The sequence below is a fragment of the Phoca vitulina genome, unplaced genomic scaffold (assembly GCF_004348235.1).
Source record: "Phoca vitulina isolate PV1807 unplaced genomic scaffold, GSC_HSeal_1.0 scaffold26, whole genome shotgun sequence".
Taxonomy (NCBI): Eukaryota; Metazoa; Chordata; class Mammalia; order Carnivora; family Phocidae; genus Phoca; species Phoca vitulina.
The window spans coordinates 25,239,507-25,253,629 of record NW_022589729.1 but is presented as its reverse complement, the minus strand read 5'-3'; the positions used below and the strand labels follow the sequence as shown (position 1 = coordinate 25,253,629).

The following is a 14,123-nucleotide window of genomic DNA, read 5'->3' as shown; positions in this document are numbered from 1 at the left end:
AAGAGCCCTGTTATGAGAGTGAGTTGGTAGAACATTGTCACTGCTGGTACTCTTGGGGAAGGGAAAGTCTTCTCTGATTCTGAGTACGTGCTCTGTGCTTGGCTCTGTCCTAGGTACTTTATAATCATAATCTCACTCAGACACAATTCTTTGGTTAGGCTTACACCTATTTTACAGAAGTAGGAAACAAGGTTTGGGTGGCTTGCCAGCTCAAAAAGATACCGAGCATCAGAGCTGGGATTTGAGCCAATGTCTTACTGATTAACTCCAGAACCTCTGCCTTTTCTAAGGGGCTATTTGGGAACTCCGTGGATTCTTTTGTAATGCCATGCCTAGTCAGGCTTTGGAGCAAGATTGATTTGAAACACAGTGTTTAGTGCTTCTCGTATCACTCTAACCCAGACTGTGGATTATTACCGAAGTGTCCTTTAATAGTGAGGAGTAAGGGAATTCTCTAGTTCACCTGTTGGGAAACTGTAAGAGGCAGAGACAATTGTCTTGCTTTGTGGGACAGAAGTTTTTTTGCACTGCACTGCACTGCTTCTCTACCTGATTCTACTCAGAGCCTCTCAATAGTTATAATTGTGCAGTATGTATTTAAAGCCTTTTACATCAAGTTCTTTCAGTTACACTCACTTATTTAGTAAATAGTTATTATCTAGTTCACGTCAAACTGCCTTCATGGCATCTGGATACAAAGATAAAACTTGGTTTCTGCCTTTGAGAAACTCAGTTATGTGGAGGGAAAAATACATATATGTAAACAAATAATTAAATCCAGTGAGATCCAGAGCCTGGCTCAGTGCCTGAGTTTGCACAGCTGTATGTAGACTTGAGTGCCTGCTGTCAGTTGCTACGGAAGTGCAGAGGCATGAGCCGGTCAAGCTGCCCACAAGCCGAAGATGACTCCTTAGAAGGCTGGCAGTGGAATCTCAAAGATGAGTTGTGGTTTGCCAGGTGTGAAGAGCAAAGTTATTTAGAAGGCGTGGGGACAAGCACATGCTTTGCATGGAGAGGCCAAAGCTTATGGCGCACTGGGGGAACACTTGGTTTGGCTGGTGGATGAGGCCCAGGCTCGGTATAAAAATTACGTGGCCCTCTGTCTTAGGGAAGGCATTATTATCTTTATTTCAGTGGAAGAAACAGAGGAGGTTTTTTTGTTCTTATAAAAATTTAAGATCCTTTAAGTGACTCATATCAAATCCAAAAGCCATTTTGTGCAGCTCAGAAAAATATCCTGGTCATTAAGGGACTGTAGGAGACAGATGCAGTTTATACACCAAATTGCAACCAGGGAAAAAGCAATTTAAGTGATTTTATTTGGTCCATATTTCATACTGATTTGAATCTCATTATTTTGCTGGGTTATTTATTCCCAATATAATTCAAATGCTAAGCTAAAAAAAAAATATGGGGAATTGGACATCATTCAAAAAAGAATATAGCTCTTTCCTAAAAATAGTTCTTTACTTGAGTGGGCACTCATTTGATGATATCATCTTTTTATTTAAAGCACCTAATACAGTGCTACCTACAATAGGATATAATTCATGAAAATGAGGTATGGCATTGAATACAATATAATAGAATCATTACTGAAGTATATGTATTACCTGTCTGATAATCTCCTAAAGGAGATCTCCTACTACACAAGCTTATTTTTATACAAATTGCAGTGTGGCAAAGAGACCCAGGGGTAGTTGGAGATGTGCAGCTATGCTCCTTCTCATGTCAGCTCTCCATGTCTACACTGGGTGACAGGACATGGGAGCAGATGAGACAAGCTGTCACTCACCCATACTGCCCTTTGAAGAAAGGCCATAGGGGGAAAAAGGTGCCGCAAATGGGCTGTGAAGTTTACATACACTGCCCACTGTTAAACAGATTACGTCTAATGAAGTGTCTAATGCTCAGGCCATATCAACCTAATCCTTGGTGGCAGTTCATCCCTCAACTGCCAGAAAACACCGCCCTCTGGCCCTCTCTCGCCACTCTGGCCGCCAAGCACAGGGAGGTGCCCAGTCTTAATAAACCAAGACAGTGTGTGATCTGACATGCAAATGTAGGTCATTGCATATGTAAATGTGTGATTACAAACCTGCATGCCAAAACACATTAGTGAGACTTTGCTCTCAGCATGCGGTTGTCACACTGTCTTAGCAGTTCACGCTAATATTTGTCAGTTATTGTGTAGACAGAAGATGGAATTCCCAGTCAAATTTAAAGTATATGGATTGTATGATAGTGTTCCTAATGATGAAGTTGTATTTTACTGTTGAGATTGGCAAGTTTTCATCAGGAGAAGAAATGGTATGTACATCTATAGCAGAAGAAGGAGTTCTCTTTCTTTGATGTTGCAGACTATCCTAGTGTGTCAATATTTAAAGAAAACATTTCTTAGGAAAGCATAGCAGTTAAAAAAAATCTCTCCTCTTTAAATGAAACTTTTATTTACAGTTAAAAAACTAAGAAAAGTTGCTACTATCTATTGACTATATCTAAGAAGTGGTACTTTAAGTTTCCTTTCTTAAATAAGTACCATGTTGTCACAGTGGCACTTAAGTACAAATTAATCTCAGTGACTACAAAAAGAAATCTTATAAATGAACAGCATGTCTGGTTGTCTCCCTGTATTTGATAATTTAATTTTTCTTATTATGGTGTATATTTTTGTTTTAATTCTTAACATGTTTTTATTTCTGCTTTTTAAAACCAAAAGATCTGAAATTGAAAATATTTATGAATCATCATGTAGGATCCCATAATATTGGATCATATTGTAGATGATTTTGTTTAGTAAGTGTGGTAGGATAGCAAAGGCTATACTTGGGAATCAACTAGACATAGGTTTGGTTTGATGACATGTATAGGATTGTCATGAGAATTGAATTAGATGGCATATAAAGTCGTAATATATAGGAATTGTTAAGTTGTAGGTACGAAAATGGAACCTTCTATTATTATAGAAGGTAGTTGCTACTGTTATTCTATTATACCAGTTATTGTATTATATTTATGAAATGGATTTGTGAAATTTCTTATATTCTGGTTATTTTGCATGTATTAAAGGAAGAATGGTATTTTTCTGGACAATAATTTGGACTTCCAGAGAAAGAAAATCAGTGTACAGCAACAGAAATCATTGCTACTTTTTTCTCTTTTTGTGAAACATTGTATTCGAATTACAGTGAAACTTTAGCAAGATTTTAGAGTTTTTGCTAGCATGATAGATGTAGTAAAATCAACAATATTGAAAGTATTGGGGTTAATGTAGAGTACTACCCATATGTCAAAATAGCCTTCTGCATAAGTCATGGGGTCATCAGTCTTAATAGAGGTTTATTTGAAGGACTAAGAGTTCAAGTTCAATTTAGTGTGTTTACCAACTAGTGCTGTCTTTGATTGCATTAATAGGCATTTAATGTTCAGTCTCATTAGAGGGTGCACTAGTCAGACCCCACAAGAATGTCATGTGTACTCCAAGTTGGCTCAGAGAATAGAGGAGGTCCAGAAGGATGTGAAGAGAATGGTGAAGACTTGGAAGCGTATCCTTACCAATAATCCAGGCACCTTGAAAAGCCTATGCATATTTAGCCAAAAAAGAGAAGATATAAGGGCATTTGATAGCTAAACTAGACTCTTTTGTTACAGTTTGTTATATAGGTGGAGGTGCTGGAATAGATCGTGAATGTCCTCAGGAGCTTAAAAGGCAGTGTTTCTTGGGTACGTGTTGTAACTTCAGCAACAGACAGTGGTTGACTGTAGTGCGTATTCAGGTAATGTTTACCATGTGACTGACTTAATGACTGACAGAGTCCGTGAATAAACAAATAAACAAAAGGACTAGTAAATGGATAAAATGTATAAGGAGTTGGGCTTTGTCTCAAAATAGGAATGACAGTTGTGCTCCCTTCCCAATACCCTGTAATTATTTCTCTCATAGCAGTTAAGAGCCTCTTCCATATGTTTGGGTAAGCTCTTTCAGAGCAGAAAACATTTCTGGTTCATCTCTATTTTCTTAGCAGCTAGTACACAGTAAGTACTAAAAAGTCTTAGTTAAAAGAAGTGACTTTTTTTTTCATGAGTAACAGCAAAATATTGTTTAAAAATGTAATTATGGGGGTGCCTGGGTGGTTCAGTCCATTAAGTGTCTGCCTTCGGCTCAGGTCATGATCCCAGGGTCCTGGGATCGAGTCCCACATCGGGCTTCTTCCTCAGCGGGGAGCCTGCTTCTCCCTCTGCCTGCCGCTCCCCCCCTCTTGTGTGATCTCTTTCTGTAAAGTAAATAAATAAAATCTTTTAAATGAAAAAAAAAGTAATTATGTACTAAGCGAAAGAAGCTAATCTGAAAAGGCCACAGACTGAATGACTTCCACTATATGACATTCTGGAAAAAGCAAAGCTATGGAGACTGTAAAAAAAGATCAGTTGCTGCCCGGAAGGTGGGGGTGGGGGTGTTAACTTGGGAGGGAGGGATGAATAGGAGATGCAGAGAGGATTTTAGGGCCTTGAATATACACTGTATGATCCTATAATGATGGATATATGTCATTTATACATTTGTCCAAAGCCATAGAATGTACAACACCAAGGGTGAACCCTAATGTAAAACTAGGAACTTTGGGTAATAATGATGTGTCAGTGTAGGTTCATGAATTGTAACAAAAGTACCATTATGGTGGGGGATGGGGCAAGCCATGCATATATGGGGGCAAGGGCTTCCTCACAGTTTTGCTGTGAACCCAGCACTGCTCTAAAAAAATGTCTTAAAAAAAAAAATAACGATGTGGTGGTGTATTCCCTGCCACTGGAAATGTTCTTTGTAGAAGTTAAATAACTCTCAAGAAGTTCAGAAGATTTTCATACATTAGTTGGCAGGTTGGACTAAGTATGTGTGTGTGTGTGTGTGTGTGTGTGTGTTTACACACATTCTATTTCAAGTTAAAGATTCTTTGAAAAAGAAAACAAATATCAAAGGAGTACTAGATTGAGTGGGAGAAGTTTACATTCTATGAAGATAATTTTATAGAGTTCCTATCTAAAATTTCAAAATCTTCCTCATTCCCTGACATTTCATGTCCTTCTTCCTTGATTTATTTTATTTTTAGCCCTTCCTATCTCACATACTGTATATATATTTTTCATGTTTACCCTGTTTGTTATTTTTCTTCCCTGCCAGAATTTTTCTCTTGAGGGTAGGGATTATCATCTGTTTAGTTTGCTGCTGTATTCCCAGTATATGGAACAGTGCCTAGCATGAATGGCTCGATATAATATTTGTTGAATAGAATAGATGTCTGCAGGCTTACCATAGGTATCACCTACTTATGTGAAAACAATCAATGATTGTGTGAATATTGTGTGATTGAAAACTTATTCTGACTTTTTTAATTACAGAAGGCTTTACGACCGGATATGGGCTATAATACATTAGCCAACTTTCGAATAGAAAAGAAAATTGGTCGCGGGCAATTTAGTGAAGTTTATAGAGCAGCCTGTCTCTTGGATGGAGTACCAGTAGCTTTAAAAAAAGTGCAGGTAAGATGATTTTAATTATGTAAATCAATGTAAAATTATACTATATGAATAATAGAGGAAAGTATGTCCTGAATGATTAGATAATGACAGTCTTAAGTTGAAAATGAATAAAAATTAGAAAGAAAGAAGTAATAGAAAGGAATAAAAACTATACTTTAAAAGCTTGAATTGAGTGTAGTACACAGTGGAAATTAGTTTTTAGTTTTAGTATTACTTCTAGGCTTTAAAAATTTAGCTGGTTTTGCTCACCCAGATTTAGTAGTGACTGGAACGATCCTAGAAAAGCTTTTACAACTCTAGATTTTAAGAGGCAGATTTGAGTTCTCACCACTTGCTCCTCACTGGACAGGTAACTCTCAGCTGCAGGTATAGGCCTCACAACAGGAAAATAGACTTTACAAAATGTATTGCCTAGAGTTAGTAAGTGGCAGTCAAGGTTAGGATGGGTTATTAAATTAATGTGGAGAACCACACTGGCAATAAATGAAGGAACAATGAAGTTAACTTTATTTATTGGAAAATTAAAAAAAGAATGAAGTCGATTGATTAAATCAGAGGATTGATGACCTGTTTGAAATTTCCATCTTGTATCTGTATCATTCTAGAATCAGCTTTGCTCTCCAATCCTGACTTTTCTTTTGTTTCCCTCAGATTCATTTATCTTGTTCTAGCTCCTCTTACCAAGTCCTACCCTAACCCTAGTGGACTAGTCCCACTGAGCTACCCTGCAGTGTACTTGCAACAGCCCTGAAAGTTTCATTTGCCCTAGTGAGTCTAGAAAGTCTAATTTCACTTGCCCTCTGGTCTAGAAAGTACTTGTTTTTCTGTCTCAGAGTATGTTTGACATCACACAGTATTGCTTCCCGTTTTTCAGATAAGGTAGTTATTGTTCACACCTGCCCACAGACTTCCTATTTTACTCTGCAACCTGGTATCATTTCTCTGTAGTGACCTGTGAGACCAAAGTTCCCTCAATTTTTTTTTTATGTGACTTCTTAAGGGATCAGTGTACTTGCAATAACCATTACAGAGATGAACAGTTTTCACTCACCTTTTTAAGGAAATATTAAATGTTTATAAAAGACATTATGCCCTTGTATCCACCCCCCAGCTTAAGAAATAAAACATTAAAAATTTTTTTATTTATATCTACCACTACCTTCCCTCAGAGGTAACCATGTCTGGAATTCTGTGTTTAACATTCCTTTGCTTTTCTTTATAGTTTTCCCCACATCTGTGTAAATTTCTAAATAAATCTATTGTTTCCTTTGCATTTTTGGAGCTTTACGTCAGTGTCATCACGTGTTGGTGGATGTGGCTGTACATTAACCTTTTCACTGCTGTATTGTATTCAGTTGCTCTTGTTACGTGTTGCTTGCTGTTTGGATTGTTTATAAGTTGTTTACTATTGTAAGCGGTATTGCTGTGCTAGTCTTATGTGTCTTGCAAGCATCTTATGTGACATGCAAGCATTTCTCTTTTGTCTGGGCCTAAGAATGGAAATGATGAACCACAGGGCATGTGCATGGTTGGTTCGACAAGTTTAATAGCAAGTTATTTTCCATAGTTGCACCGGTTGACTTTCTCACCAGCAGCATATAAGAGTAGCAGTCTTCTCTCATTTAATATGCCACTTACAGCTTAAGAAAATATAATATAGAATGCAGATATTAATGTTCATGAAGCAGATGACTTTTGGAAGGATGATTCCCTTACAAAAGAACTCTGCTCCATTTTTAAAATGTATTTATGAAATTTCTACTCTGCATTACTAGGCACTGAGGGGAATAAAAAGGAAGCTAGTCATATTATTCCTGCATTCGAGAGGAAAAAGAGTCTTTGTAGAACAATTAAATGTTAAGCCTTGTGGCATGGATTCCTGATTTAAATAGGAGTTTACAGAATGGAGATGTCAGTTTGAGCCGTTGGTGGAATCGGAACATAGGCCAGGCTCTCAGTGTGAGACCAGATTCTGGAGAGCATTGAAACCAGGAACAGGAATTTGAAGAATAGGAAAGTAAGGATTCACTATGGATCCTCGAGTAGAGTAATAATCCTCAAAATTCATTCTTTTAAAAGTAAAATTACAAACCAAGCACACAGAACGGACTAGAAAGAAGTCAGCTGCTTATTGGCCTCAGGTGGCGAATGCCAGAGGATAGATGGATTGAGAAATTACTTGGAGGTCTCCAGGCTTCTCAGCTTCTTTCTCCACCTTCCAACTGATTCCGAGTGTAGAGAAAGAGACAGGGCTCCATTCCATCTGAATTTTTCTTCCTTTTGATTGGAAATTTGAAAGGACGTGAGTTAATTTGGGCAATCCTGTTTCCATTCAGTATTAGATGCCCTTCTAACTGCTCCCATTTTGCACCGTGATAAGCCTCAGATAACCGTCTCCTGCTGTGTGGAGTCAGTTTGTCCTCATGGATTAGACCGTTCTTCTCTGCTTTATAAAGTTTAATATTGTGGCATCTTCCAGTTTAAACGTAGCTTCTTTATAGAAGAGAGAGATGTTGTAAAGATATTCATAGCTTATTTAATTAGGGAATGGTGTCTTAAACCTTCGTGAGGAGAAATGTGTTTGCATTTCAGATATGTTATTGATTTTTGTGATGTATTACACTTGTGCTGAACAATGAATCCTGTGCTTCTTCCTTAAAAAAAAAAAATCTCTGTAGTTTAAAATGAAAATGTTTAAAAATATTGTTAACCAGACTGTCTTCCTTTCTGAAGAACCTTAGCCTTTCTTCAAAAAATTCATAAAGAATCAAATACTGGATTTCCTCATGCATCTTGTTTCTTGTCTGAAGATCTGTATTACTGTTCCCGGCTCTTCTGGAATCTTTCCTGAATACTGTGCTTGGGTTCATCGGTTGAAGTGCTGCATTTACAGTTCATTTGTCTGCTTACATATCATTAAGGAGATACCTTAGAATTACCATCCAGATTCCTCAGCTTAGTTTTCAAGGCATTTCTTGACTTTGTCCCACACCATCAAGTTTCACTTTCTCAAGACCTTTAAAAAAAAAAAAAAAGTGTCCTAAGTTCTAGTGACTTTCCTATAGGTTTGCCTGTTAGCTGTGTGTGGAAAGAAGAGTGTGTGTCCTGAATGCATATCTCATAAAGAGATCTGAGAGCCTACAGTATATAGCAACATTAACCAATCTTTTCGAAAATGTACCCACATCTCGTCATGATTCGTTTTCCAAAATTAAGATGGTGCTTTAACTGATGTGACATTTTTGAAATCCCCTGAACCACTTTTGCTTCTGTCTCTCCCTGTTTGCCTTCTTTGACACTTCCCTTCTTACTGCTCATTCACTCATTCCACCTCGTGTTAGTAATATGGATCACCTTATGTTCAGTGGTCAGTGTGGAAGGCTTTGGGAATACTAAGGTAAACAAATAACAGGACTCATGGGATTCCAATAGAAGTGCAACAGAGACACGCCTGAAATCACAAGATAGGCACTGTAATGAGAGCAATCTCCAGGAACATGGTGAGAGGGAGATTGGGATAAGTCTTCACAAAGGATGTGATCTGGGTCTCAGAAGCTCAATTCTTTGTGTTGGAAGACTGTCAAAGAATTGTTTTGATCTGGTACATGTAATCGCTATTTTATTATGCTTAGTTCATTGATTAGAGCTATGTAATTAGAATTGATTTTTATTTTATCAGTCTTATGACATGGTACTATAATATGAATTTTGGGTCTCACTATGTCTCAGTTCTTTGATCTTTGTTACCCTAATTTTCTGGTTGTAGGTGAAATATTTTGATCTTTAGTTTTCTTTGCCTAGTCTTAAATTATATGTCTAGATAATACTGTTTTCCTATGGGACATTCATTATCAGAGACATTTATTAGAATGGAAAGTACTTTTGTATAGTACTAACAAAGATAAGGTGATAATGTATTTTGTTCAAATTCACCCTTTTGATACACAGGTTATCTCAAAACAACTTTCTGAAGGGACAAATATTCTTTGATGTTTATTCCTTTACTTGTATTTGATTATTATAATAAAACATTCATCAAGAAAATCACTTTTTAAAGTATATTGAGTTTAACTTGCTTTTTTTTACGTATGTTGATTTTAGTTTCTAGATTCTGCATGTATTCCTGTATTAGAAATTGGGATTGCATGCATTTAGAAATTTGTGAGCCATGATAGCTTCTTCCATAATACATACAGATTAGAACACATTCATAATCTCTACAACTGTATATCCGGTCTCTATTTCAGTGTTCACTGTGATTACTGAATTCATCCTGCAGTTTTTGTCAGCTTCATTATTTAATCTTTATAGATTTCCTTTCCTTAGACCTTCTTATAGTTATTTGGACAAATGAAAAGTAGGAAGCACTTGTAAGAATAATCTATACATTATATATATATTTTTTAATTGGAGAATAATTTAGTAATTGATGTTAGTTTGTTAAGGAGACACAGGCTTTTAATCTTTAAAATGAAAGCTTCTTAATTTTATTTATTGTACTTGCAATTTTATTTTAGGCATTTCTTAGGCATATAAGAAATGGAGAAAATTTTTAGTTTTATTGAAGGTCTAGAGAATAGGACATTTTAGTTAACAACATTTTAGGGTTATAATGAATTACCACACATGGAATAAATAGATTATCAACATTAAAATATTTAAATGAGACAAAGGACATCGATGAAATAATTTAGTCCTTTGTCCTTTTTTGATGTTTCACATTGTTTTTTTCTTTAGCATCTTATGGTGGCTCAGGGTTGTTATTATGCTAATACAAGTTTTGATTATGTGGGTTTATCTTAAAAATTTTAAATGGTGAACTCTTCTAGTGGCCAAGCTCAGTGAATAAATATAGTTGAAGTAACTTTTTATTTATGCTGTTGAAGATTTTTGATATGCTCATTTAATATTTACTGAGGACCTACTGTGTGGCAGACAGTGTACTGGACACTGAGATACAACAATTGAGTTCAACATTTTTGGTGGGGGGAATAGACAATAAGTCCAATAATTATAGCCAAGAAGGAAGTGACTATCATGTGACAAGAGAGACAGATTGGGTGGGGTGGGGGGAGGACTTTTTAGATATAGTATTTAAAAATAGCAAAGGCTTCTCTGCAGATGTGAAATTTAAGCTGAAGTGGAGGAAAAGGAGTCAGCCGTCTGAACAGCAGGAAGAAGAGGATTCCAGGTACAGAGAACAGCCTTGAACAATAGGATTGACATAGAATTTACTAAAAACACATTGTTGTGACCCCCATAAATGGAGTGAGGAAGAGAAGTAACATGGGGTTACCCAGAGTGGCAGGAGCCAGAATTTGAGAGTTTTGCTTGTAGGCCATGAAGAGAGATCTATACACTATTTATGTGTTATATGTTGTTCTAAGGGTAATGAATAGCTATTGGAGGAGCTTAAGCAGGTGATGATAAAGTCTGATGTATTTTTTAAAGACTGCACAGACTGTTTTGTAGAACATGGATTCACCCTCTTCAGTACACAGCAGTAATAAGACCAAACATTATTAATTGAAAAATGTTTAGCTATTAAATAAATAATATTATTGTCAATATAAACAAAAATTGCAAAATAAGAGATTTCTAAAACTTTGTAAACATTAAAGCTAAAAGAATGTATAAAAGCAAAGAGAGTCATATGATAGCTTTCACATAGGAGGCAGGTTTTAAGAGGTAGTATGTGTGACCTTTTTTCCACAAATAGTTCTTTAGTTCTTGTTCTTTAAATGAATCTTGCTTTTCCTTTGACATTTACTCTTTCCTCATAACCCTCTCCAATGTCACATGCTTCTCCTTCCTGACTTGCGATACAGTGGAATCATCTTCATTAGGGCTTGCTTTCCCTGCCACTTCAGACCACATTCTACACCCAACCATCTGTCATTCCTCCATCTTTGAAACTAGTGTCATCAAGTTAAATGCTTTCTTCCCATCTTGGTCCATTGTCTGCCTGTTAAAGTACTTTTTCTTTCTTTCTTTTTTAATGTTTTTAGCCCCTTGCTCTCATTTTTCCTCTGCCCATTGCTTGGTACCATGTTGACTCTCTTGAGACCAGGCCTCATAGTTTCTCACATGCCTCACTCCATGGTACTCAGTCAGCTCTCTCAGTCCATCATCAGGACATACCCTACACTTTACTGATTCTACCTCAAACTCTCAAAATTCCCTCTCTGATTAAATTCCCAATTTTCTCCTATTCCATCTTTCTTTCTTTTTTTTTTCTCCTATTCCCTCTTTCTAGTGAAACTTGTTCTTTGACCTCATCTTGATTACCAGGGACACACTATTCTATATTCTCTAGACCTCTTATTTAAGGTCTGATTTCAAAAGTTGTTCACTTCGTTGGACCTTTGTCAGTGATTTGAGCAATGCAGATGCCTCTACTTTAGAATCTCTCCCTGTGTTGCTAATCCCCAGTCATGGTTAATCTCCACTGTGTATTTCTTCATTTCTGTATTCAAATGTAATCATTGTTCCGTGTCCAATAGCACAGAAGGGTTCAGGGTATGTCTTGGAGTTCTTGTTGTAGTTTGCTTGGACGTGTACTCTCTTACACTTCCCACTTGCATATATTTTAACCACAGTATAAAAAGAACCCCAAATCAGCAGATATGTGGTTATAATGTCCACAGTGGAAGTTAAAAACTACTACTGGAAGCCTCAGCCTCTACCAGAATGCATTCACGTTCAAAGGAGAAGGCCATCTCCTCTTTGACAGAAACAGTCTTTGTGTCCATTGTGTTTTCACAATCACATAACTGTTCTGATTCTTCTTCTCTTAACTCTACCTGTGCCCTGGAAGGAGTATTCCTTTTCTGTTTTCCTTTGAGACGTTTTCACCATTTGCCCGTTTCTCCCACATCAGCCTCCCATCTCTGCGTGTGATGTCATCATCTGACTTTCCCACTATACAACCTATTGCGTCAGCACCTGCCTGCAGCTTCTGAAGGCTTGCCTCTTGTGTTTTCTGGGATTCCATGTGCTTGATTCTCCTCCCTCGCTGGTATCCCTCTTCTGTGGCCTTCAATCGCTTCTCTTTTCCGTCCCCTTGAATCACTCCTCTTTTCCTTACTCTTTTTGGGTTATGTCTCACAGTTTTAATTTTGGATCTTTTGCTTCTCTCTAGCTACATTCTCACTCACAGCTTCCAATATACCTCTGTAGGGTGGCTTCTTAATCGGTAGAAGCCCTGACTAAGCTTTGCTGAGCTTTAAGCGCTCATAAAATCTGAACGAAAGTGCATTTCCTATGATAATTTTTAGAGATTTTTTTCCTTTTTTCTTTTTTTTAATTACAGGGAAGCCTATTGAACAGGGCTCCCTGATGTACTTGAAGTCGGATTACCTCTAGCCTGTTGAGTTAAAAGGCATTTCCTTGGAAACAAAAGTTTTTTAAAAGTTAAAGAATAATGAGTGCCACTCACTGATACCTGGCTCCGTACCATCATTTGCCAGGACCTTAAGGAATCCACAAGAAAGAAATCGAGGCCTGTCTTGTCATTTGCAGTTCAGACATGATCTATTAAGAGAGGAAGGCGGACAGAAGCTAGATTGCAGGCCTTGGCGTTGTAAAGGGAGCAAGGTTTCTGGCACTCATGTAGAACTTTCCTGTACTCACCTTGCTTAAGTTTTGCCCCCCAGCCCACTCCAGCCCAATCTTTCCACCCTTTAGAGTGCCTCTGGATTTAGTCAGTAGAAGTGCTGGTGGTAGAGACTTTAGTTATTTGGACGTAACTCTTTCAGTGATTGTGATTTATATCTAGAAGATATCACAGCCCTTCTGCTATGGATTTTCCACCCCCCTCACCCATCCTCTATCCCTTCAAATAAAAGAGAGAGGCTCTGTAAGGGAAAGTCTGCCTACCAGTCAGCAAGTAGGAGAACCAGAAATTTGCAGGCTGATAGCAAAAACATTTTTTAAAGCTCCTCTCCCCTCACTCCAACAATGGTTAGGGGACCGTCTCTCCAGGCATTGGTCAGTTGGAATAAAGGGATGAAAGCATCATTTGGGCACCGGGTCAAGAGGGGCAAGAACACTGGGATGAAGAATGGCATAATCCAGGGGGGACTGAGGTTTGTCACATGGAATACAGGGACTCAATTTAGGGACAAGTTGCTCAGTTCATTTATTCAGGCTCTATAAAGCTGGGGAGGCCCAGGAGATAATTTGGTTAAGATTTTCATCTCACACTTTCTAGTATACATTTTTAAGTACTATCATTTCTACATTTTAAGTGTTTTTTTTCTTCTAACAGACTGACCTATGCCTTTTCAAGGACATTTCCTTAAAGGAACTTTAACTTTTAAAATGATTCAGAAAGTACCAAGAACTTATTAGCCAACACTTGCCTAAATGCTGTTATTAACTTTGCTCTTACCAAGTACACAGTAAGGTTAAAAACCCAAAGAAACTTTGGTAGAGCCCAGAAAGATGCCTTCTGAAGATAAGCTTGTAAATATTCTAAGAAAAATATTTTTACAAAATCCAAATTTTTTTTTCCTTATGTGTTGTCTTTTCTTGCTCATGAAATCAGTCTTGAATCTGTGTCTGGGAATGATTTAATCTAAAGA

General features: G+C 37.3%; 1 protein-coding gene across 4 annotated transcripts in view; it reads left to right on the top strand.

Moving 5' to 3' along the window:
• NEK7 (NIMA related kinase 7) overlaps positions 1-14,123 on the top strand; it is a 167,191-nt gene that overhangs the window by 88,195 nt on the left and 64,873 nt on the right. For all 4 annotated transcript variants that reach the window (XM_032422105.1, XM_032422106.1, XM_032422104.1 and 1 more), the window contains one exon: positions 5,398-5,538. In XM_032422105.1, coding sequence (XP_032277996.1) covers positions 5,398-5,538 — 141 coding nt within the window. The remainder of the gene's footprint in view (positions 1-5,397; positions 5,539-14,123) is intronic.